The sequence below is a fragment of the Budorcas taxicolor genome, chromosome 9 (assembly GCF_023091745.1).
Source record: "Budorcas taxicolor isolate Tak-1 chromosome 9, Takin1.1, whole genome shotgun sequence".
Classification (NCBI taxonomy): Eukaryota; Metazoa; Chordata; class Mammalia; order Artiodactyla; family Bovidae; genus Budorcas; species Budorcas taxicolor.
In genome coordinates, this window is record NC_068918.1 from 93834730 (window position 1) to 93858234 (window position 23505).

Below are 23505 nucleotides of genomic sequence, written 5' to 3' on the forward strand. Positions count from 1 at the left end.
CATGATGGCCTCTGTGACTGATGTCTTCTGATGCATAGACACGCTTGTGAAAAGGAATCTCTTTTACTTTGCAACTGAGAGAAAACAATGAGGAAAACGAGACAACACACCCCGGGAGTTGGCCCCGCATTTCAGTAGGGTGGACGTGGTGGGCTGCGGTTGAGACCCTTCCCACGAGTGCAGCCGCTGTGCCCGACTTAGACGTCTGGGGTGCGGCAGGCGCTCCAGCAGGCGGCCCCCTGATTTGGTGGGCAGACAGAGGCTTGCTCTCAGGGACGGGCCCTGCATTTCCTGCTGCCCAGTCCTCCTGTGTCCCCGTGCCTGGGTCGCCAGCCATGTGCCAGCGTAAACCGGAATTTAACGCTCTGTCCACATAAGAGGTTTGGGAACTCCCCGATCAGTGGCAAACGCACCCGCTTTTGAAGACGGCATCGGAGACAGGAGCAAGGCCCATGGGTTCTTTGACCGATGTATGTGTGTGTGCCGTGTTCTGCCAGAGTTCAGCTGTTGGGAGTAATTTGTAACTCGTCTGGACCCTTGTGGAGAGCTTGCAGGCTGGGAACCGTATCACTTTTCCTTTTAGACAGTCAAACCACAGGTTATACTAAAAAAATGAGGACAGAAGTCCACAGCAGTGTTTTCTCCTCAGCGAAAACACAGGCTGCATTAAAACCACATGTTGCTGAGTGCTGGCAGGAACGCAGATCACGACATGAGGCCCGCATCGACGCACCCCCGGCACACAGGCCCGTCGTGCCAAGGGGCGGCGCCGCGGCGCTTGCCTGGGGTCCGAGATGAGGGCCCCCAGCAGCAGCATCTGTGCTCAGGCCCGGCACCGCGGGGCAGGAGCCCTGAGCCTGGAGCTGGGCCCCAGATGGCATCTCATCACGGCCAGGAGATTTTACTCCCAGGCAAGCAGAGAGTCACCCGCTAAAAATGCTGGGCGGTGGACACGTTTGAAGCAGTATCTCTCAGCGTCCAGAGGGCCTTTCAGACAACTTGTAATTTAAATCTGGAAACACTTAAGAAAAATGGGGAAAGCCATTCTTTTTGACTTGTGAGATTCAAGTGAGTTACGAGGGCTGGCAGTCCGCAGAAATAAGCCCCATGCTCGGGGTGCGGGCCCCGGGCGGGAGACTGGTGGAGGCGGCCCCAGGGGCGGCCTTCTCCATAGTGGACACAGACTCAGCTGGCCTGCGGTCCTGGGACGATGGGCCCTTCCTGGGGCTCAGCCCAGCCCCCATAACTCATGCCAGGCTTCCGAGATGAGCGTCGGGGTGAGCAGGCTCTGGTGCCCAGCTCAGATGCAGCAGGTGAGTGGGGGCCGCCTTCCTCACCGTGACCCGATCTCCACGGTGCGTCTCGGTGGCTGTGTTTCCTGACACCTGCGTCCGGAGCTGGGTGGGGCCTGCCCCAGTCTTTCCCTTTTCTGCTAGTTTATGGGGTCCCAGGGGCGTCCTCCCGAGGAACAGGAGGAACCCCGTGTTTTCCATCCAGTCATCACAGTGGCTGTTCCACTGCGAATGTGTGGAAATCTGTGCTCAGTGCGCCAGGAGGGCTGGTGAAGACACTCGGCTCTTTAATCTGACATCTTGTTGGATTTTCCACTTGAGGTTGGGAGCACAGGAGCTGGTGTCACTCTGAGATGCTGAGAAACTCAGATGCAGAAGGGAGAGCCTGCGGGGTGGACAAGGGTGGACACAGACAGGGCGAGCCCCCTGGGCTGCAGCCACAGGCCAGACGGCCTGTGCCCCTGGGGTGCCTGCCCTCCCACGCCTGGGCCAGTGTCCCTGGGCTGATTCTCACCGTAGCTCTCAGACGTGGCCCCCACGTGGCACACGGCCTGTCCGTGTGCTCCGGAGGATGTCCTTGGGTCCTGGAGTCTGTCCATGGCCCGTAGAGGTACCATCCGACTTCCACCGTCCAGGAAGTAGAGTCCGCCTCTCCCTACGGTCGAGCCCAGTGGCTTTTCGGAGACGTGGTCTCCTGGCTCCCTGGGCGTGGAGGACACCCCACTCTATCTGCCAGGTCTGGCCTCCCCTCAGGGACACTGGTGCCCTGACAGGTGCCCGCCTGCAGCCGCCCACCCCGTGAGGCCCCTGCAGCCCGGCCGCCCACGTGGTACCTCTGCTGGGCGTCTCCAGGGACCTGACCGCCGCCCTGCCCTGTGCCTCCCCGCAGACGTGTCCAGGTGCGTGGCCGAGAGGAAGTACACCCAGGAGCAGGCCCGCAGGGAGCTGCAGCAGGTGTTCATCCCCGAGTGCAGTGACGACGGGACGTACAGCCAGGTGGGCGGCCTCTCCCCCTCGGGGCGGGGCTCCCTCCTCGGAGCAGGTGCTCCTGTCCTGGGGAGTGGATGGGGTCCCGCCGGCCCGCTCATGGCAGAGACCCCAGCCCCAGTGTGATGGCGCTTCTGGAGGGGCACCCGCCAGGTCACAGGTCAGGGTCACATGCACCGTCTGCCTTTCCTGCGGTCACCTTGTCCATTAGTGGCAGCGTCTAATCACCCAGTTCTCCACCCGGAACGGGTCAATATTATCATTGTCATTTTGTATTAAAGGAAATGAATTCCTGAGAAGCCCTACTAACTGACGTATTAGCTTTTGATAGGAAAAAAACAAACAAGATGGGATCTGTCGTGAGCCAGCCAATAGTACAGGCTTCCCTGGTGGCTCAGCTGGTAAAGAATCTGCCTGCAGTGCAGGAGACCTGGGTTCCATCTCTGGGTTGGGAAGATTCCCCTGGAGAAGGGAAAGGCTACCCACTCCAGGATTCTGGCCTGGAGAATTCCGTGGGCTGGGTAGTCCATGGGGTTGCAGAGAGACTGAGTGACTTTCGTGTTAGATTTCATCCAATAATGTGACTTCTGTGCATTGTTTACAACAATCACTTGACCTTTGGAAGACTCAGGGAGGAGAGAGACAGAGGGAGGTTGGAGCTGTGGGTGGCATCCACTCAGGCTGGCCGGTGGGGGGCAGGTGGGGCCAGGACGGAGCATCTCTCTGGCAGCTGGACACGTCTCCTGTCCCCAGCTCTGCTTCGGGCCGATGGGCAGACCCGGAGCAAGTGTCCTGACTGCTCAGTGCCTCAGACCGCCTCTCGTAAGATGAGGGCCGGTGGAGGGTTAGACTCTGAACAGTGACGGGCCAGCACTGCCGGTGTAGGGTGCAAACAGCCCGGCTCCTTCAGCCCTCAGATCCAGGCCCAGGGCACCACGGGGTCCCTTGCCAGGTGTCCAGATGCAGCCCTCAGGAAGCCCTGGGCCTCCTGGCGCCCCAGGAGGAGCCGTGGGCGCCCCTGCGGGCACTGACCGCTCTGTCTGTCCCTCCCCCGCAGATCCAGTGCCACAGCTACACGGGGTACTGCTGGTGCGTGACGCCCAACGGGAGGCCCATCAGCGGCACCGCCGTGGCCCACAAGACACCCCGCTGTCCCGGTAGGTCTCACTCAGCTCACGTGGCGAACCCACGGCTGGCGCTGCTGGCTGTTTGCCGACTGTCTCATGAATGTCTGCTTGTGACCGCAAAGGAAGTCAGTTTAGGTGGGATTATGGGGAATATTGGGATACATTTGCGTCACTGGACAAAGCCCAAGATATTATGAGACCTTTGTTTTCAAGAAAGCTTAAACAAGTGGAAGATCTGGTTCTGAACCAGCATAGGTTATGGCAGTTCGGGATTCGTAATTTTTAGCAGTGGCCGCGAGGACTGTGGTCAACAGCAGAAATGACCAAATGTTTTCGTTGGCTGAAAGAAGCGAGCGTTTCTGGGTTTGTATGTATATGATTGCAAAGAAAAAGCAGATCATTCTTCACAGATCCCTTTCCAGATGGTTTGTTTGTATTATTTTATTACTCATAAGTGGGCTTGATGTACTGAAGGCAATAACCCTGGCGGGAGAATAATCTATAAAAGGGTCTGTTTTCCATTAATAATTTACCAAAATGTTATAAATGGTTCAGATCATTTTTATTTGAAAATGGTCTGCAGCTTGAGTTTTGATTAATTGGTGACAGAGACTCGTCAGACCATTTACCAAGACGCTTCGTGATCCATGTGTCACGACCATACTGGATTAAACTCACTAAGGAAAAACACATGTTATGTAACAATACGAAACATCTTCCTGAATTTTCACATAAAATGTTGAGGCATTTGTACTCAGAGTTTACTTTCAAGCCTCTTTTCTGTTTGAAGAGCAGGCATCTTATAATTAGAAATTCTGCCCATGGTTCAGACATTTATACCAGGAGCCAAGTCACTGGTCAGAACTCATAACTGCTTCACCATGATGACACACGTAATTAACAGAAACACAAAACCTAATATTTCAAGTGACTGGTCATCACTTAAAAGCCAGAGGGTGTGCATAATGTGGAATTAAAATATCTTTATTTTTAAAACAGTTATGTCATCCAATACCTAAAAATTGCTGAAAATATGTTTTTAGTGAGCTAACATTTGCACCTAATAATTCTTTTACAAACTCATGGAGTAAATGAAAGAGAAAAAAAATTAGCATAATGAGTTGGCCTCTGTGTCCCTCAGTCTGAGAGATGCTCGCAAATGCTTATTTCATTTCAACCAGGTACCAGCATTTTGAGTCGCGTTGAGCCTTATTTTATGAAGGAGAAAGCAGAAGACGTACCTGTTTCCGTGATGTTAGTGACACCTTTTGAAAAATTAAGTAGTGTCTGAAAGCACTTTCTTAGAAAACCATGAGTGAAGTTGGCCAGGTTTCTTGTAATTTCCCTGTAATACTTCATTTCTAGGATCAAAACACCCTACTGTTCACTCACATTGATTTTTCCAACCAGGTAGCAGCCACATTTTACTGTATAGAAGTGTTCCATTGTTCCCACTGTCCATGTGGATATTTTGGTTGAAGGGATGGGTATGGAAGTAAGATTCTTCCCGAATCTGGTGTTTATTGCATGGAAAGTGCCACGAGGGCAGGGAGGGGTGTCTCTGAGGACACGTGCGGTGTGGGTGGGGCAGGCTCCTTGGACACCTGGCCTCTCCTTGTAGGAGCATCTTCCTTTACACTTCCGTGGCTTGGTTTTGCAGCTTGGCCAGAGTTATGAAAAGATTCCACTAATCCTCAGCAGTATTCACACTTTTCATTCTGCAGAAACATGGGCGGAGAAGCAGGCGCCTGTCCTCAGAACGTGCGTGGAGGCTGTGCAAGGGAGTTTGGGGAGGACGGGTCGCACACACACATACAGTTTATGCTGGGCTTTTGCTGATGTATCAGAGCTTCTTTCCAGCTGTAGATAGCTCCTCACCAACCATGTGGAAGGACGTGGTGATGGGCATCGCTTTGCTGAGCCTGTGCTTGACACTGGGCCTGCCCGCTGGTTGGGCTCCATCTGCACACCCTGGGAGCATCCTCCTCCCTTCTCTGGGATGCAGGCTGACACCTGCTCTGGTTGGCATGCCTGGTCCACTCTGTAGAGGACAGATGTGATTTCCGTCCAGTTTATTACAATCAGGTAAACGCCAGCATCCAACAGTGGTCTTTGACCCTGGAGTTCTTACCACAGAAGCACTTTCTCTAGAAATTTGAAGATCAGAAAAAGGTATTAAAACTTAGCAGTAAACACTAATGCTCTCTTAGAATGCACGTATGTGTGTGTGTTATGAGTTGGTGCAAACACACGTGTCAGCAGCCTGTGAGGAGGGCGGGGAATGTCCACTCATGGCTGATTGCAGTGGAGGAGAGGGGCCCGCCTGCCATGTCCCCCGGCCCACTCCTCCCCGAAAGACCTTCAAACCAAAGGATTCTTCTATTTCACAATTATGTGTTTCTAAGTCATTAATGCGAAGCACCCAAATTCCTATGAATCAATAAGAAAACTGGAATAATGAGGCGATCTAGCAGAAAAAGTCAAAAGTCTTGAACGGTCAGCATTTTATAAATGAGAAAACCCTAAGGACCATAGCTCAGTTGGTAAAGAATCTGCCCGCAATGCGGGAGACCTGGGTTTGATCCCTGCATTGGGAAGATCCCCTGGAGACAAGAAGGCTACCCACTCCAGTATTCTGACCTGGAGAATTCCATGGACTGCGTAGTTCACGGGGTCACAAAGAGTCAGGCACGACTGAGCGACTTTCAGGAAAGAGAAAGGGCCAGTGAGCAGAGGAAGAGATGCTTGGGCTCATTAGCACAGACCAGGGAGCTGCTCACTGGCCTCCCGGGAGACTCCCAGCTGGGGAAGGAGCTACTGCTTCCCCACCACGGTGACTCCTCGTGACCCTGGGACCCCTCACCCACCTTCATAAGCTTCCATCAAGCCAGCTCACTTCCTTGCCTGCTGTCAGTCGGGAGCTGATGGGTAATTGCACAGCTTTTCGGGAGTGGACGACCAACCTTGTCTTTCCTTCTGGCTGTGGGCTCATGACTTTCAATGGAGCTCACGCTGCAGGAGGCAGAGGGCTTCCCTGGAGAGAAATTGGCCCCTTTAGCCCCTGGGGACACCTGTTTCCTGGAGACAGTCATTCACCAGGTGAGACCCCTGAGGACGTGATCAGAGCCGTCCCTTCAGTGAATCGTGGTGGTCCATCCCGTGGGTCCCCTGGTCCTTCCCGTGGGTCTTGTCCTTCAGAGAACACTCACTCCACCCTCCCTCCCTGGAAGCCCACTCCTCATTTCTTATTAATGACCATCTCCACGAGCAGCACTCACCAAGCATTTGCTGGGCCAGGTGCCCACGCCTGCTCAGAGCTCTGCTGACACCCCTGTTGGGGGCCTGGGAGTTCTGTGCAGAAGCCGCAGGCACTCGGGGAGGGGGCGGCTCACCGTCCAGGATAATGGGGTTGGGGGGACATGTCTAGAGGAGGGGGTTCCTGGAAAAGGGCGGCGTGTTGGCTGGCACAGGAAAGGGGCAGAACAGTTTCTCTCCCAGCGCTTATAAGCAAGGAGATCCAACCAGTCCATCCTAAAGGAAATCAGTCCTGAATATTCACTGGAAGGACTGATGCTGAAGCTGAAGCTCTAGTACTCTGGCCACTTGATTCGAAGAACTGACTCATTTGAAAAGACCCTGATGCTGGGAAAGATTGAAGGCAGGAGGAGAAGGGGAAGACAGAGAATGAGATGGTTGGATGGCATCACCGACTCAACGGACATGAGTTTGAGCAAGCTCCGAGAGATGGTGATGGACAGGGAGGCCTGGCGGGCTGCAGTCCTTGGGGTCATAAAGAGTCGGACGGGCTTCCCTGGTGGCTCAGATGGTAAAGACTCTGAGTGCAGTTCAGGACCCAGGTTTGATCCCTGGGTCAGGAAGATCCCATGGAGAAGGAAATGGCAACCCAGTCCAGTATTCTTGCTTGGAGAATCCCATGGAGAGAGACTGGCAGGCTACAGTCCATGGGGTCGCAAAGCGTTGGACACAACTGAGCGACTGAACAGTAACCTCCTGTCCCTCACCGTGTTGGTTCCTGAGTTGGGAGGGGAATGTGAGCAGGGCAGAAGTCCTTCCCTACTTCTGGGCCAGCTCCAGTGACCCTGGGAGGCATTTAGGACTGAAGGCTGCTCTTTGAGCTGCATCCAGATGCATCCCCAGCCTCGCCTGGCCTGACAGCAGGTGGTCCTGCTTGCGGCTTGGAGATGGTTCCCCTAGCCCTGCTGGTTAGACCCCAGGTTTGCAGGGCCGGGGCCGGGGGTGGGGCGTCGCTTGCTCCAGGGATGCTCAGAAATGTACGGCCACCCCCAGGGAGCCCACTGAACCTTCCTCCATCCTTGGCACCACTGTGGGGCCGGGTGTCTGGGTCTCCATGCGGGCACAGCTGACCTGGAGTTCCTCTGTAGGAGTTTTCTCTTTTTCTTCTTCCTTCTGAAGGTTTGAAGACACACATTGCTAGAGGCAGGAGATGAGCTTAAAAACAAAGGGCTTCTTTCCGAGGGAGGCTGTTTGTAGTCGGCTCGCTCCAGATTATTTGGAAACAGCTTCGGGGGTTTTAATCTCATCTTCCTCTGAAACAGTGCACCCGAGCCAAGAGCTTACTCCTGGCAGGAGTACAAAGCGGCCGAAGACACTGGAAGCTGGGCCTACTCGTAGGAGCTCTTCACGTTACAATATCCAAAGAACCTCCCTGTGTAGCTCAGCTTGAGGTGTGTGTTTGAAGGAAGGCATCTCGGCTTGTGGCAGAGAGAGGCTCCTGTGACGGCCGGCGAGTCTGCCCCGCCCCCGCCCCGCCCTCTGTGCGCTGAGTCACCTGTAGGGACAGCGTCTCCTGCGAAGTGGAAGCCTTGCTCAGCTGGCCTTGGCCACGAGGCGCGCTTGAGGGGCTCTTCCCTCGGGTGCGGGGCTTTAACGATGGAAAGCCGCCTGCGAGTGCGCCGTGCTCACGGGCATGCCGGCCCTGTGTCTCAGACCGGCTTCCAGATGCGGCTTTCGGAGGGCCCGCTTACACTTGACAGAGACCCTCGGAGTAGATTGAGTAGCTTCTCTGGATGTCGTTTGCACGAATTGCGCTACAGCCTTTGGGTTTTCCCGTCACACCTTAAGTTTCGGCCTCTGCCTGGAACGGGGAACTGCCTGTTTGTATGGTCATCTTTTTGATTTCTGAAAGCTTTCGCTTTATAAAGAGAAGCTGGGTTTGTTTTTTTGTTTCATGAATGAATTTCCCTGGCACTAAATTAAGGGCCCTGCCTAGCTGAGGAACTTGAAAGAAACATCCAGAACAATTGAATTCCCCAATGCTGAAATCAACAACACAGCTGTGCTTCTCAAGTGTCTCTTTCTGAGAATTCAAGTGCACAGTAAGTTGCTTGCTGGATGGAAACGGTTACAGATCAGAGGGAACACTTTTTTTCCCTCAAAATGGCTTTTTCTTCAGGCTTAACAATTCTCTTCCTGAAAAATGGTAGTTGTCAAAATAAAATATTTCAATAGCTATTGGCAAGGAAATGTGAAAACAAGCAACTGTCATAGGAAGTAGAAAATGGACTGAGAGAGGGGCCCGCTTTTCAAGTGGACGTGAGCCCCGGGGGTGGGGCGGGCTTTGCTGCCAACCCCAGTGTCCATTTCCCTAATGAAGCCACATTTCAGAGAAAAATATGTATTATTTCACCTTCTAACACCTACTGTTATGATGACTTTTGAAGTATTAGGAAATTTACGTCCAAGATGAGGAAAAAAAAAATAGCAATTTGATATAGACCACATGAGCTATGCAAAATTTCCAATAAAAGTTCCAGATTGTGGACATTTCAGAACACTGAAGAATTTTCTAAAAGATTAAGTCAAGCATTCAAGGGAGAGAGCACAGTGTGTGGCTACTGTGCCAAGGAAACCTGGGAAGCCTGAGGGTCGCGTGAGGACCTCCCTGCGAGTGTCTGCCCAGCACCGGCCAGGCGGCAGCTCTGAGGAGGCAGCGTCGGCCGTGCCTGGTGTTGGTGCTGGAGCGTCCATCTGTCTGTCTTTTCCTTTCCAGTGTAGGCTGCTTTGGCCTTGTTTATCTACCCAATGGGCAACATTTTGGTATTATTATGTTTCCTCTCTGGAAAAATGTACTTACTGGTGTCTTATGGTTTGTATAACAATCAACTCTATTATTGTATTGAATATTTCAGTATACATTTAATTTGGTGGCTAATTTATTATCACTTCCTTCATTACTTTAAGAGTCTTCTATAAGCTGTCCTCTTCACACTTAGGCCATAAATGGATTTTTCTCATATTTTTTAATACTTAAGAAAACTTTATAAGATAAACTAAGAAGTCTTTTAGAACTCACTGGTCCCAGGCTCTATACCTCTATACAAAGAACAGTGGGTTATCTCTTCCAGAGGTATACCATATCTCTGAATTAAAAGAAGTGTATGTATTTTCCTTCTTCTTTTTTTTAAGCAAACAGTACATTTTTTTCAACAGCACCTTTTAAATACCAATAGTCAAACGCTGGAAAGATTTATGATACCATTGACCATGAGTGACCTTTCTGCAGGAGTGAGACTAATATTTCCTCCGGCCACTGCAGTATGTAACATTCAGACCTTAAAGAGGACACTGACGGAAGGTAAATCAGAAATAACCTCTAAATTTTTTTCAATTGTGATTTCTGTATTTCCTTTCTTACCATCTAGAGAAGGGCATTCTCAGATGGGGGACGTCAGGACACTCAGCTCAGAGCTGAGCTCAGCATCCCTTTCATCTAACGCTGTCTCACCAGGAATCCCAGCTTTTCAAAGGCAGCATCACCAGGGAAGAGAGAAGAGCCGAGAGGAGGGAGCCCAGCACCACAGCCTCTCCCCTTCGGGACGGGGCTCCAGCCTTCCTCCCGCCCATCAGCTTCTCAGAGGCTCACTGTGGGGAAACAGGCCAGCTTTGTTTGCATTCTGCGTCCACAGAAGTGTAAAAATAGGAAAACAGGAGGTGTTGCGGTAGGCCGAGGGAGCCGCGGGGTCTTGACAGACAAGACGGAGACGAGTTCATGGTAACAGAAAGAATCCATTAGTAACAACACTGTTAATAGCAACTGCAGAGTGCCCAGGCCAAGCCCTTTTCCTCGGAGCTCTGGAACCCAAATTTCAGTCCACACAGAGCTGGATAACAGACTCTGGGGCAGTACCCCAGAATTTCTGATCCAGGGGGTCTGGAGGGGAGTCCGAAGTCTTGCCTTCCTGACCAGTTTCCAGGTGAGGATGCTGGTCTCCTGGGCAGTGGGGCGCCTGCTTGAGAGCCGACCTTGCAGTGACCTGTCCCCAGCCCTGAGTGAGGGACATAGGGCCTGGCTTGGTCTCTCCTCGAGGAGGCCTGACCATCCACTGGGGCCTGTCGTGATGGACGTGACCTGCGCTGAGCAGGAGGGTTGCCCAAGTCCCTCAGCCGTCTGGGAGGGAAGGTGCGCGTCCAGCCAGCAGGCGATGCCGAGAAGGCTCAGGTGGCTGCAGGGGCCCCCACGGTGGTAGGCAGAACTCACCCTGGGGCACCGGGTCTCAGAGGGATGCCCACGGCCCTTGGCACGGGGCCGGGTGGGCGGTCTGCAGGGTCCTGGCCCAAGATCCCCTGCGTTGGCTCCAGAGAGGCACGCACCTTTGACCCGGGCTGGCATGCAGGGGTGAGCTCCAAAGGATGCCCAGCCCCTGGGGATGCCCACTTCAGTGCTGGCAGAGGGAGCAGGGCCCTGGCACCTGCTCCAGCTCACCCTGCCTCTGTTGCCCTGTAGGTCAGGCTGCTCACCCGCTGCCTGGCTAGGTGCACTCTCTAGGAGCCCTTCCCCCGCCTCTGGCCTTGGAGGGTGACCCCAGGTCACAGCGGAGTCCCTGGAGTCTGTTCTCAAGGGTTTAGACTCTGGAGGGCAGGCTCTGTATCGGGGGCTCTGGGGAGTGAAACTCTGGATTTGTGGGTGCTTCCTGCCAAGGAAGAGAGCTGGTGAGGATGTGAGTGAACACTGAAGGCATCTGAAAAGTGGGGTGGGGGGTCACGGACCAGTGCCTCACCTTACTTGGCTGGTGCGGTCCAGTCAGGCAAGGCCAGGGCAGCGTCAGCCCTGGGGCTGCACTGACGCTGTCTCGCAGGCAGGTGGAAGGCCCCCGAGGTGCTGACTTCTGGGTCTTCCTCTGCTCTGACACAAACGTTCACGGAGCTGCACCCCCGTCCACTCTGGGAGGTAACCGGGGGCACGGGGCCACAGCGATCTATCAGACGCCAGCCTGGTGGTGTCACTGTGCATGCTGGTCTGACTGCGTGATGACCCCCAGCACCCCATGAAAGGCTGCCTTCCAGGGACTCCGACCCTGCCACGGCCTTGGTGCCCAGCGCCCGCTCCTCCCCTGTGGGTTCCTGCCTCTGCACTCCAGCCCCTGTGCCTGTCAGCAGCTGAGAGTGGGCGAGTGGGTCTGGGGTCAAACAGAGCCGTCAGAGCGCCTGGAGGTGTAGGACCCTTCAAGCTGAGCTCAGGCCGTCCCAACGCTGGTGTCTGAGAGGCCGTGGTGTGGAGAGCCGCCTGCCGGCTGTGTCCTCGCAGACAGATGATGTGCGGAAGGACGAGGACGTGGCAGAGACACTTCTGGGCACCGGCTGTGCCCTGGGACCCTCTCCTCCCGGGCAGGTGCTGTGTCCCTCTGCCATCCTCTCTGCCTCGCGCCTTCCTCCTTCCCTTTTTCTCCAGGAGGTCTGCCCTGGCTGCTCAGACCACATCAGCTCCTCTGTGGGCTAAAACTACGGGCATGGACCCCAGCTCTGCCGTTCCTGATCAGTGACCTTAGGCTGTTAGGCCGCTCTCGGGGTCTCAGCGCCCTCATTTACTGGGCCTACCAGGGGTGCCCACTTCAGGGTTGCTGTTGGCATTAGAGGACTTAGTGTGTGTGTGAAGTTCATAGAATGATGACCGGCACACAACAGGAACTGTGCAGACATCCACCACGCACTCAGTCGTCATGTGAATTATTTGAGTAATTTCTGCCTAGTGCCTTTCAGTCCAAAGGAGGCGGGACTTTTTGTGCTGTATCCCCTGAGCATGTTGAATGAGTGAACGAATGAAAGTGGCCACAGAAAGGCCAGTTCACACGGGTGTCCTGCCAGTGGCGGCACATTTTGGCCACTCACTCTGAGTGGAGCCAGGGTTGCTCTTTGCTGAGAGTGGTTGTTACCCTCTTGATGCACAGGACGTGCGCACGTGGAGAGAGGCTTCAGGAGGAAAAGGAGCACACAGACACCCGAGTGTCCTGGGGTATTTTAAGGGAGCCACCCCCGAGGCCGCTGTAGTGTGTTGGTTTCTCTGCGGGCTTCCTGCTGCCCAAGAGGCAGGTGATCCCCACGCTGCCCTTGCAGAGAGCAGGAGACTCAGCATCGGGCAGGCGGGCACACCTGCCAGGGCACCGAGCTGGTGGGCAAGGTCCATCTCTCCCCCACACTCTTCCCGCTTCCCGCAGCGCCCGGCCTCGCTCTCTCCCACAATCATGCTTGTCACCTGCATGGGGCCCTGCCCGGAAAGCGCAAGGCCGGGCAGCCAGGCAGCGCCTGGGAGCAGCCAGGAGTTCCTGCTGGAGGAAGGGCCCAGCAGGGCGGCGAGGCCAGGCTGAGGTGCGGGGCTTCATGCACCCCTGCTCCCAAGGGTTCAGGGCTGGCAGTCCCAGTGGGAAGGAAGCGCTCATCCGGAAGGGGAGGGGAGCTGAGCCCTCGGCTCTTCCAGGCCCCTCCCTTCCTGGCCCCCTCCCCGCCCCTGCCCTCCCCTGCCCTCCCCCTCCTGTCCCCTGCCCTCCCCCTCCTGTCCCCTGCCCTCCCCTGCCCTCCCCCTCCTGTCCCCTGCCCTCCCCTGCCCTCCCCTGCCCTCCTCTGCCCTCCCCCTCCTGTCCCTGCCCTCCCCCTCCTGTCCCCTGCCCTCCCCCTCCTGTCCCCTGCCCTCCCCCTCCTGTCCCCTGCCCTCCCCTGCCCTCCCCCTCCTGCCCCTGCCCTCCCCCTCCTGCCCCTGCCCTCCCGTCCCCTCCCCTGCCCTCCTCTGCCCTCCCCCTCCTGTCCCTGCCCTCCCCCTCCTGTCCCCTGCCCTCCCCCTCCTGTCCCCTGCCCTCCCCCTCCTGTCCCCTGCCCTCCCCTGCCCTCCCCTGCCCTCCTCTGCCCTCCCCCTCCTGTCCCCTGCCCTCCCCCTCCTGTCCCCTGCCCTCCCCCTCCTGTCCCCTGCCCTCCCCTGCCCTCCCCCTCCTGCCCCTGCCCTCCCCTCCCCTCCCCTGCCCTCCTCTGCCCTCCCCCTCCTGTCCCTGCCCTCCCCCTCCTGCCCCTGCCCTCCCCTGCCCTCCCCTGCCCTCCCCTGCCCTCCCCCTCCTGCCCCTGCCCTCCCCCTCCCCTCCCCCCCTTCCTACATGCCCTCCTTCCTTCCTCTTCCTCTTTCTTTCCTTCTTTCCTTTTTCGTCCTTTCTTTTCTTTCCGGCTTCCTTCCTTCCTTGCTCCCCCTCTCTTCCTCTCCCTCTCTCTGGCTGCAGCAAAGCCACGTGACGGTGTGACTCTGCTCCTGGGATTCCAGAAAGGGGTAAATCATGCCGCTTGTTTAACTCCGCTCTGAAAGACCATCAATCGCCTGCTAAGCAAGTGCCCGCCTGCAGTGCGCTGACCTCATTAAACCCTCTGACGGCTCCTCCGGCCGCACACATCACAGACCCTCCTCCCTTAGTCATGTCCAGAGAGCATTTAGTGCCTGTGAAAGGAGCTGTCTTGGACCACCAGCTCTCTCAGCAAACACTGCACCTCCTCGGGCTGTTTTGCCTGCACGCTGGTGTTGCCGAGTGTAGCTGGATTTGAACCAAGGGCTCGGGGACTACAGGCTCATTATTCTTTCCCTGAACCATCGCCGGCTCCTCACATTGTGTTTCTGTGGTTTTCTCCAGAAATGCATACCCTAATTGCCAAAAAAGCCACCCTTTAAAAACAGCATTTAAATGGAATGAGATGTCACAAGTGGAAGGAATTCAAACATGTCCTTTGAAATTGGAATCTGAGGGGCAGAGTCTTCCTCTCTGAAGGTTCCGCCAACCAGCCGTGGTCTGCGGAGCTGCTTGCTGCCGCCCGCACTCCTGTTCCTAGGCCCCGTGTGTTGCACTTCCGTCCTGGAACATCACCTGCTCTTGGGAGCTCTTCGGCAAATTCTTACCTCCAGAAAAATGTAACGGGAGAAAAGAGTGGCTTTGTGGTTCTGGGTTCCTGGATTGCACTTAGCATGGCGGCTTTGCAGTGAGGAGCACGCGTTCAGCCGCCCCCAGGTCCTGGAGGACAGGGTGCCGGGGAGGTGGGGCGGGGAGCGGGGGGAGGTCTTTTTGTCCAGAGGCAGCTGGACGGGAAATCAGTGCCCTGCTGGCCTCACCCCCCAGTCCTGTGCAGCAAAATATTTGGCTTGGGTTATCAAGGGACACTTGCTGTGTTAAAGTTATTTCCACCTCTTAGGAACAAGGTAGAGTTAACTTCATGTGGATTTAAGTGAACACTCGTTGAATCTGGAGGGGTGGCTGATGAATGAGCCATGAGATTGGCTGGTTCGGAGAGAGGAAGGGCGTCTGAGGGAGCGGATCTATACTTTCTAAACGTGCTCTTCAGACCTCAGATGCCCGTCACATTGCGAACCAGCAGCTTGGAGACTGCAGGCCCTAGATGACAAAAATACTACCTTAATTCAGTTGAGACGCTCCCTGGGGGTGGGGGTGGGACTTCCAATTATTATTTGGGTTGTTTGCATTTAGCTCAGAATAGTCAAACCTTCATAGTTGTGTCCAGAAATATTATCGAAATATTGTCATTTCCGTCAGCACAAAAAAACATTTTTTGAGTCATTGACTGCAGAAACACATGATAAAAATAAACGGATGACTAAGAAATTTAAGCCTGTTAACAAATCTGGATTTGTAGAGAGAGGGTACGAAGGGAGAACCGAGCGAAACGGGATCCCGGAAGCTCTGAGCGGCCACACAGGGAGCCCGCTTTCTCTCTCGGGATTCTCACCAGGCGGGAAGCCCTGAGTTTTGCCCCTGGAAAGCAGGTGACGTTTCACCGCGTGGTCCAAGCCACCACTGGGAAGTTGTGCAAATGGATGGGCCTGGAAGATCCTGGTCCTTTTTATCTATCAACCGGAAGCATTTCCGAGGGCCTGTGGTCCAGGCGTTCCCGAGGAGCAGCCTGGATGGGAGGGGGCTGTGGCTGCTGCAGACCCACTTAGGCCATGTGAGAGTTCGCCGGGGGGTCTTGCTCCATCTTGTAAAGCTGCTGACTGCACTCGGCTGAGCGTGTGGGGGCCGGCCCCGCAGTGCCTCTTCCGTCAGGGTTTGGGGAGGGTGAGCCATGCCCCTGAGTTATGCCCTGTCCTCCAGGACCTCTGCCCACAGCCAGCTACTCATGAACTTCCCACTGCGGAACTGTCATGCTTCCAAGACGAATGTCCTCAAGTTTATGTCTTTAGTATAAATGCGGGTCTGTATTTCAAATTCCAAACTGAAAAAAACCAGGCCATGAATTTCAAGTTTCACTTCATGAGATGTTTTGTCTGCAGAGTCTAGCCTTGCGTATGACTGGGGTAGCTCTGAATGACTCTGGGTGGAATGTTCTGAAGGGGATGGGCAGATAAACCCCAGGTGAATGTGGGATAGAGCTTCTTTACTCCTTGGAGTAGGTGTAATGATGATGAGGTGAGACTCTTGCTGCCGAAACAGTGTCCATCTAATGAGGAAGACAGGACAGCGTCCCTGTTCATAACATGAGCTTTTCAGGGCAGCATAACTGTTAACATGCTGTTACAAGTTACTGAGTTAACGTTCTATTTCCTGTTCTCCCCTTATGAAAAAATGGTTCCTCAGTTTTCCATAAGTTAGAATTCAGCTAAAGCCAGAGTTTTTATTGACTTTTAGTTGCAAAACTTATTTTAAAAGTTTTTAAAAAATCTAATCCACTCTACTACCTCCACATGACGTATGTTAAAAAGGTTCTTATGATATTTTTCAGGTGAAGAAACTGCTGTATTTTGTACCTAGAGAGTCTCACATGCGTCATGAGCCAGGCAGCCATAGAAGGAGGAGCTGATATCATGTTTCCTAGTTTTGGGCTGTGGTTTCAGATGACAGAGTCACCCAGGGCACTGGGCAGCTTGTATATGTTAACTAGAAAGTGACAAAGCCCTGCGAATTAATCAAAATGTAATAAAATATCTGCATAACAATTAGTGGTGACCGTTTGAGGGCCAAGAATAATTTCATCCCTTATTGTCCCCTTTCAGGTTCCATAAATGAAAAGGTTCCCCAAAGGGAAGGCACAGGGAAAACAGGTAACTATCTTAAAATGAACTTCCTTGATGTTTTCTGACAGCGAGTCCGATCTATGCCTTAAAATAACATCTCAAGTTAGAAGGTCAGCGTATGTCAGTGATGATGATGATATATGAGAGCTCAAGCAGTCTGTTAATATTATTTATTCAGCAGTTGTTTACTGAGCCCTTACGATTGCTGGGACCTTGCAGGTGCCGGGCACGTGACCCACCGGGTGACCCACTTGTGTCCCCATCAGGCTGTGTTGGGGCCACTTGAGGATGGAGTTAGCATCATCTCAGGTCCACACCTGGGCAGAAGACGCCTGGGCTGGCGCGAGACTCTAGCTTAGCAGTTGAGGGGGGCACCGATCGAGACGTCCGCTGCTCCGCATAAGAAAGAAGGGACCTTTTCTGTCTATGACAGTCATCTCTTCTGGGATCAGTGCCCTCGGAAACCAGATGAAATAGCGAGCGTTTCCTTCGGAAGTCACCCTGCAGCTGCAGGTCCGTCTCTGCCGGCCGTGGCCTTTGCCCTTCCCTCAGCTGGCAGGGGCCTCCCTGGTGGCTCAGCTGGTAAAGAATCCGCCTGCAATGCGGGAGACCTAGGTTCGATCCCTGGGTTGGGAAGATCCCCTGGAGAAGGAAAAGGCTACCCATTCTAGTATTCTGGCCTGGAGAATTCCGTGGACTGTGTAGTCCTTGGGGTGGCAAAGAGTCGGACACGACTGAGTGACTTTCACTTTTACCTTTTAGCTGTCACCTGTTGGTCCCAGTGACACACATTCTGTTTTCATCTGATATCAATCTGTGAATTCAGAATTTATTTTTAAGATGAAATAAAAATAATGTACTAACATCTTGGGGTACCACTTCCCAGGCTAGTGGTAAAGAACCTGCCTGCCAGTGCAGGAGATACAACGGGTATGGGTTCAGTCCCTGAAGAGGGAAGATCCCCTGGAGGAGGGCATCGCAACCCACGCCAGTACTCTTGCCCAGGAAGCCCCATGGACAGAGGAGCCTGTGGGCTCCAGTCTATGGACTGCAGAGTTGGACACAGTCGAAGTGACTTAGCACACACGCTCCCATCTTCAGCTCTTAGGGAGGGGGTTTCTGCTCAGGAAGGAAAGGGATGTGATTGCACGGAGATGCTGGGGGGCATGCTGCTTTATTTAAGAGAAGGGGAAGTGTAAATGTTCATGGTTAGAAACAGTAATCAAAGACTGAAAAAACGACGGAGGGAAATACCATTTCGGGGGCTCCCTCAATCCCGCTCATGGTGATATAGGTCCATTCCACTGTGGATATACATGTTTTTAATCCCTCAGGAATTGGCATGTGGGCTCAGAAACGGATTTAAGGAAACAACACATTGATTCTGCTGAAACCCCTTGATCTATAGACATGCCTGTCTGGGGAAATACCGAATATAAGATAGAGCTGGTTTGTCAGGAAAGTGAGAGGTTTGGCAAGCTGTCCTGGAGGCAGAGTAAAGGACACGGAGCTGTCCATGACTTTGCACCGTTGTCTGAAGCTGAGCCCAGTGGGTGTGGCGGCTCCTTGCACCGGGACAGGCTTTCAGGGGGCCTGAGCAGGATGGTGGAGGCTGAGGGTCACGCTGCGGGGCCTGAGGGCTGAGGCAGGAATGTGGGGGCCTCTGGTGCTGGCATTAGGGGTGGGGGTGAGAGGCACCCATCCTTGTCCCTCAAGGACAAGCCCCTCTCGCCTTGGTTCTTAGCTGAGAACTCAGACCGGCCCAGTCCCAGGGATTAGGGCTGCCGGCCCCCAAGGGATGACCTGCTCAGGCCTCAGCAAAAGCGTACAGCTTTAATTGTGTCCTTGATGGACGTTAACTGTGGCCACGATGGACATTCACAGTCCTTCATGGCTGACATTCCAGAGGACCTGAAGCATGCAAAGACTTTTTCTCAGCATGTTAAGACTCTCAGATATGTGGAAGAGGTTGTAACTGTGTTCCCCATTTTGTTCTTGGAAGACTACAGAATATTCAGGAGGAGCACAGGCTTAGTTTATCGCTGCTATCATTAGCAGACTTGGATATTTCAGATCGACGACACTGCATTTAGTCAATGTTTTGACAGATGGCGAGATTTTTTTTTTCAAGAGATTGTTAAAGAATTTTAAAAAATACTGTTTGGTTTTCCCCTGGAAAGAACTTATGGGAAATCTCAGTTTTCCTCTTTGGGTGGCTGGGGTACTGATGGGTCACAGCCCACCAGATAAGCCACGTGGCTGCCCCTCCTCTCTGTTATCACTTGCCGAATTGTGATCCTGAAGTTATTAAAACACGAAATCACATGAGTAGACAAGCCTGGGAGAAAACAGCAGGATGGCTCTCAGGAGCCCCCCGCTGTGCGCACTGTTAGGGCATCCCTGCCTGGGGCTCCTTGTCCGGCGGCTTCTAGAGGCTTCGTTGCCAGAGAACCCAAAGGGTACTTTCCAGCTAAGTCAGTAAAGACCGTGTCCTCGGGATAAGGTCCTCAGCAAACGGCGCGGAATTTTCTGACTCATGCCCCTCCCTCTGAACTCGGGCACTTTCCCCCTGTCCCCTGACCCCACCCCTTACCCGACCCCCACCCCCCACCTCGCAGGAGGCCTGCGGTGCCTAGAGACCCGCGGGGCACAGTCCAGGCCCTGGTCTCTGTCCCCGCCCTCCATTCAGAAACACGGGGCAGGGCAGGGGTCAGGCCCCCACCCCAGGCCCGCGTGGCTGCCGTCCACCCCTCGCCCGCTCAGGGGGCCCCCAGGGTTCCCGCCCGATGTCTCCCCCACCCCCGCGGGGTTGTTTGGCGCCACGCGCGCCTGTGGGTGTGCGTCCACGGGTGCGGCGTGCTGGGTGGTGGTTTGGTGGATCGTGGGGGGTATGCAATCCGGAGGGTCCAGCCTCTATGCACACTCATTTCACTTACTCTCGTAATTGTAGTCTCCTTGCAAATCTTTTCCGTTCTGAATTCAGATGATGCCTCAGCTCCAGCGCTGGAGACTCAGCCTCAAGGAGACGAGGAAGGTGAGTGTCCGCAGGGAGCTGGGTGGGGTGCCGTGGGCCTGGGGGCGGATCACGGCCCTGTGCTCAGGCTCACCTGGGACAGGCTGGGTTTGCCCTTTTCCAGCTTCATTTGCGAGGCCTCGTGTCCCTGCTGAGGGCCCCCGCACGTGCCATGGGACTTTCACGCAGCACGTGCAGAGAGGCCTTTATGGCGAAATCTCTGAGCTGAAATGTTCTCATCTGGACAGAGTGAAGGCTGTATTTCCAAAGCTGCGAAGGCGTACGCAGTTTCCCTGCTCATCCTCCACATCGTGTGATGACCACACGTGGTGCCTGAGACCAGCCTTGTAAAGTGACAAAGATGCGTCTCAGGCTCATTAAGTTTTGTGTCATGGGAACGATGCCTTTCCTACTCCTGGCCGTGAGCACGCTGTTGTAGCCGTTGGCCTCTGTGTCACCCGTTCTCGGGGCAGAAGGGACCAGGTCTGAAGGCCGCATGTAAGGGGCACACATAATACGTAAGTCGGAGATCAGAAGTGCTTTGCCAACAGCAACAGTGATAGTCATGATAACTGACTTCTGTCTGCCCTGGAAGCCACGTGCTCCATCACCCGAGCTCACCAAGCCCTTGGAGCCCCGCCTCACAGACGAGATCACAGTTGCCCGAGATCACAGAGCCCACAGATGGCAAGGGTGCCCCTGGCCAGCTGGTTGGCTTCAGCGTGGTTCTCGGGCGAGTGGTGTCCTGACCGCACTGCAAAAGCTCAGTCGCATCTGTGACTATCACCACCACAGATTTGTTCCCAGATGTTGTAGGCAAACTTGTATTTTGCATATTACACTTCGTATGGAGTCCTCCGGGCTTCCCTGGGGGCACAGCTGTAAAGCATCTGCCTGCAGTGCAGGAGACGAGGGGTTCGATCCCTGGGTCAGGAAGATCCCCTGGAGAAGGGATTGGCAACCTACTCCAGTATTCTTGCCTGGAGAATCCCATGGGCGGAGGACCCTGGTGGGCTATGGTCCATGGGGTCGCAGGGTCGGCGACTTAGCCTGAGTGAAGACCTTGCGTGTCACCCAAGTATCCATCTTTACCACACGAGGGTGTGTTTTTGTACTTTGACGCTTTTTGCCAAAACCTCTTTCTTTCCAGCAGAAACTGTCTGGACTCACATTGCTTTTGTTCAAACTTTTGGATGAAGAAAGAAAAAAAAGACCTATGCTAAAGTTTTTCAAAATGCACGTTTTCATTTCCCTTTGTTTCATGCACATAAATATTTTACTTTTTTAATGTACAATGTGTATTTACTGATCATACTGACTTTTTTGCACTTTTAGGTTGCCTGCTGAAGTCTTTGAGAGACTTTGTATTTTCATGATGAATTAAAATAACTATTGTTCTATTTTGGTTCAATAGATGTGGCATCACGGTACCCCACACTTTGGACTGAACAAGTTAAAAGTCGACAGAACAAAACCAATAAGAATTCAGGTAAAAGGGGGACCTGGGTGGCTGAGTTAACAGACCCAGAAAGTGGCCTTGTTTTCTGGACGTTGCCTGCAGAGCACATATTTTTCTCTGGTCACCAATGAGTCATGCAAATATGCTGTGGTTTGCCCATCAGAGTATAGTTCAAATTTGGGTGTTTTATTAAATTTGCTAAGTTATAGAACATATTATAGAATTTTAAAATTTTTCCTCAGAAATTAATCTTAACGCATTTTCCTATTGCATAAAGATGTTAACCTGTACATTTCTCTTACAAACTTTAGAAACTGAATTAGTTTTATACAGTCTCGTCACTGTATTTCCAAAGGTTATCTAGTTTGGTTTGCTTCTGTGCATCTAGATCAGTGCATGAAATTAATTCAAACATTGAAAGCTTCAAGTTTACTGGTGGGTCTTGAAATCCTCTTGGGGAGGATTAGCGTGACAGTGCTTAATTTGAGAAGCAAATGTAAAAGTATATAAAAATGTCATTTGAAATGTACATTAAGAAAACAATTTTAATTGTCAGTGGGGAGCTCTTTTGGGGTTCCATCTACATTCGTAGAACAAGTGTGTTTGTGTCTCGCCCATCACCTACTGTTACCAGATTTTCAAGCTTACGTGACCTGTCAATTATAATTAACTGGTAACAACACTGCAGACCTTCAGGATTTAGTGGGACTGAAAATAATGTTTCAGGAAATTCTAGTTTACAAGTTATCCTACACTATAATTTGATTTAATCAACCTAAATGTATTGAACACAAAACAATGAGATTGAGTTGATTTATAGACATGGGGCATGAGATTAGGGGATTATATCTGTGTTTATCCCCAGTGTCCAGGAACGTGTTCTTTTTGAGGGTTTGAAGAAAGTCAGCCCTAGGTGGAATTTTAAGACGTTAAATACAGTACTTACTTTTAAGTTTAGTGATGAAATGGCAGAAACCATAGGTTTTACGCAATGACCATCATTGTCACCGAGATCTCAGTATCAGAAGAGTTTCATTTGTGTTTGACTTAAAAGATACTTCTACTGATAATCTTCTTTGGTAGAAGTGGACACATTTACTTAACAAATAAGTTGTGGCTCTTTGTTATTCCACGTTTTCACAAATTTCTGTTGTTTCTCCGCACCATTTCCATCCCTTTATAGAAGAAGCCAGACAGAAAGTGCTTTGCTGTTTTTCTCTGATGCTTCTCAGTTAAAAGCACTGTTTCTGCTCCCAGAGTTACAGCTAAAATGACAGAATAATACCTATGTTACCAAACACAGGAGCACCGCCATGCGGAGTGAGGGGTGCCCTGAGGATGCGGTCGCTGTGGTTCAGAGCGTAAAGTGAGAGTCATTTTGGGGAGGGACCTCCTCACAGAGGAAGCAAAGTACTCCGAGCTTACGAAACTTTGCTCACGGAGCTGGTCGCAAAGAGTCGGACACGACTGAGGCTCTCAGTAAATGTTTATTCACATGTCCCATGGTCACTTTGATGATATCATTGGCTTTTTATCTAAAAGCAAGTGAATCAAGAGGTTTCCCAGGTGACTCAGAGGTAACAGAATCCACCTGCCAGTGCAGGAGACCCGGTTCATTCCCGGGATTGGGAAGCTCTCCTGGAGGAGGGATGGCAACCCACTCCTGTATTCTTGCCTGGAAAATCCCACGGACAGAAGAATCTGGTGAGCTACAGTCCATGGGGTTCCAAAGATTCAGACATGGCTTAGCGAGTAAACAACAAGTTAAACAAAAAATAAACAAATGCACTAATAACTGAAAACTTGATTTAGTCTGAGTAACATACAGTTTCTCCGCTGCACTTTTAGATTGAAATTCAATGTAAACATAAATGAAATATTCCTCTGTTGGTTCATTTTGCAGGAAAAGTATCCCTTTCATTTTTCAACTCAATGTACATGAGTAAGTGAGTCAAACCTAAAATTGCATTTTGCTCTAAGAATTCATTCAATTTCTTTCTATTAATATATAATTGAGACTGTCCATATATTTCCTCATGCTCTTGAATCATCTCATATTCAATTTTATCATTCTACTTATAGAAGTTACAAAGCTTGATTACAGAATTTTACCAAATAAGAGATTTTGTGACATATTGTTTAATTATATAAAATGAACTCATGTCTCTATTAAGCTGACACTCTTGCCCTGTGGTACATTAACTGCTTCCTGGATTTCTGCCTGATTTCCTTTAAACCAGTCCAGAATATTAAACACAGTGCGGTTGTTTGTTAGTTGGGATGGTAGTGATAATGACAGGCACTGCCACCTCTTGAGC

At 52.5% G+C, this 23505-nt stretch overlaps 1 protein-coding gene across 1 annotated transcript in view; it reads left to right on the forward strand.

The window, feature by feature from the left end:
- SMOC2 (SPARC related modular calcium binding 2) overlaps positions 1-23505 on the forward strand; it is a 161240-nt gene that overhangs the window by 59138 nt on the left and 78597 nt on the right. The window contains exons 3-7 of the mRNA XM_052645711.1: positions 2182-2288; positions 3337-3436; positions 16695-16742; positions 19699-19749; positions 21143-21217. Of these exons, the coding sequence (XP_052501671.1) occupies positions 2182-2288; positions 3337-3436; positions 16695-16742; positions 19699-19749; positions 21143-21217 (381 nt within the window). The remainder of the gene's footprint in view (positions 1-2181; positions 2289-3336; positions 3437-16694; positions 16743-19698; positions 19750-21142; positions 21218-23505) is intronic.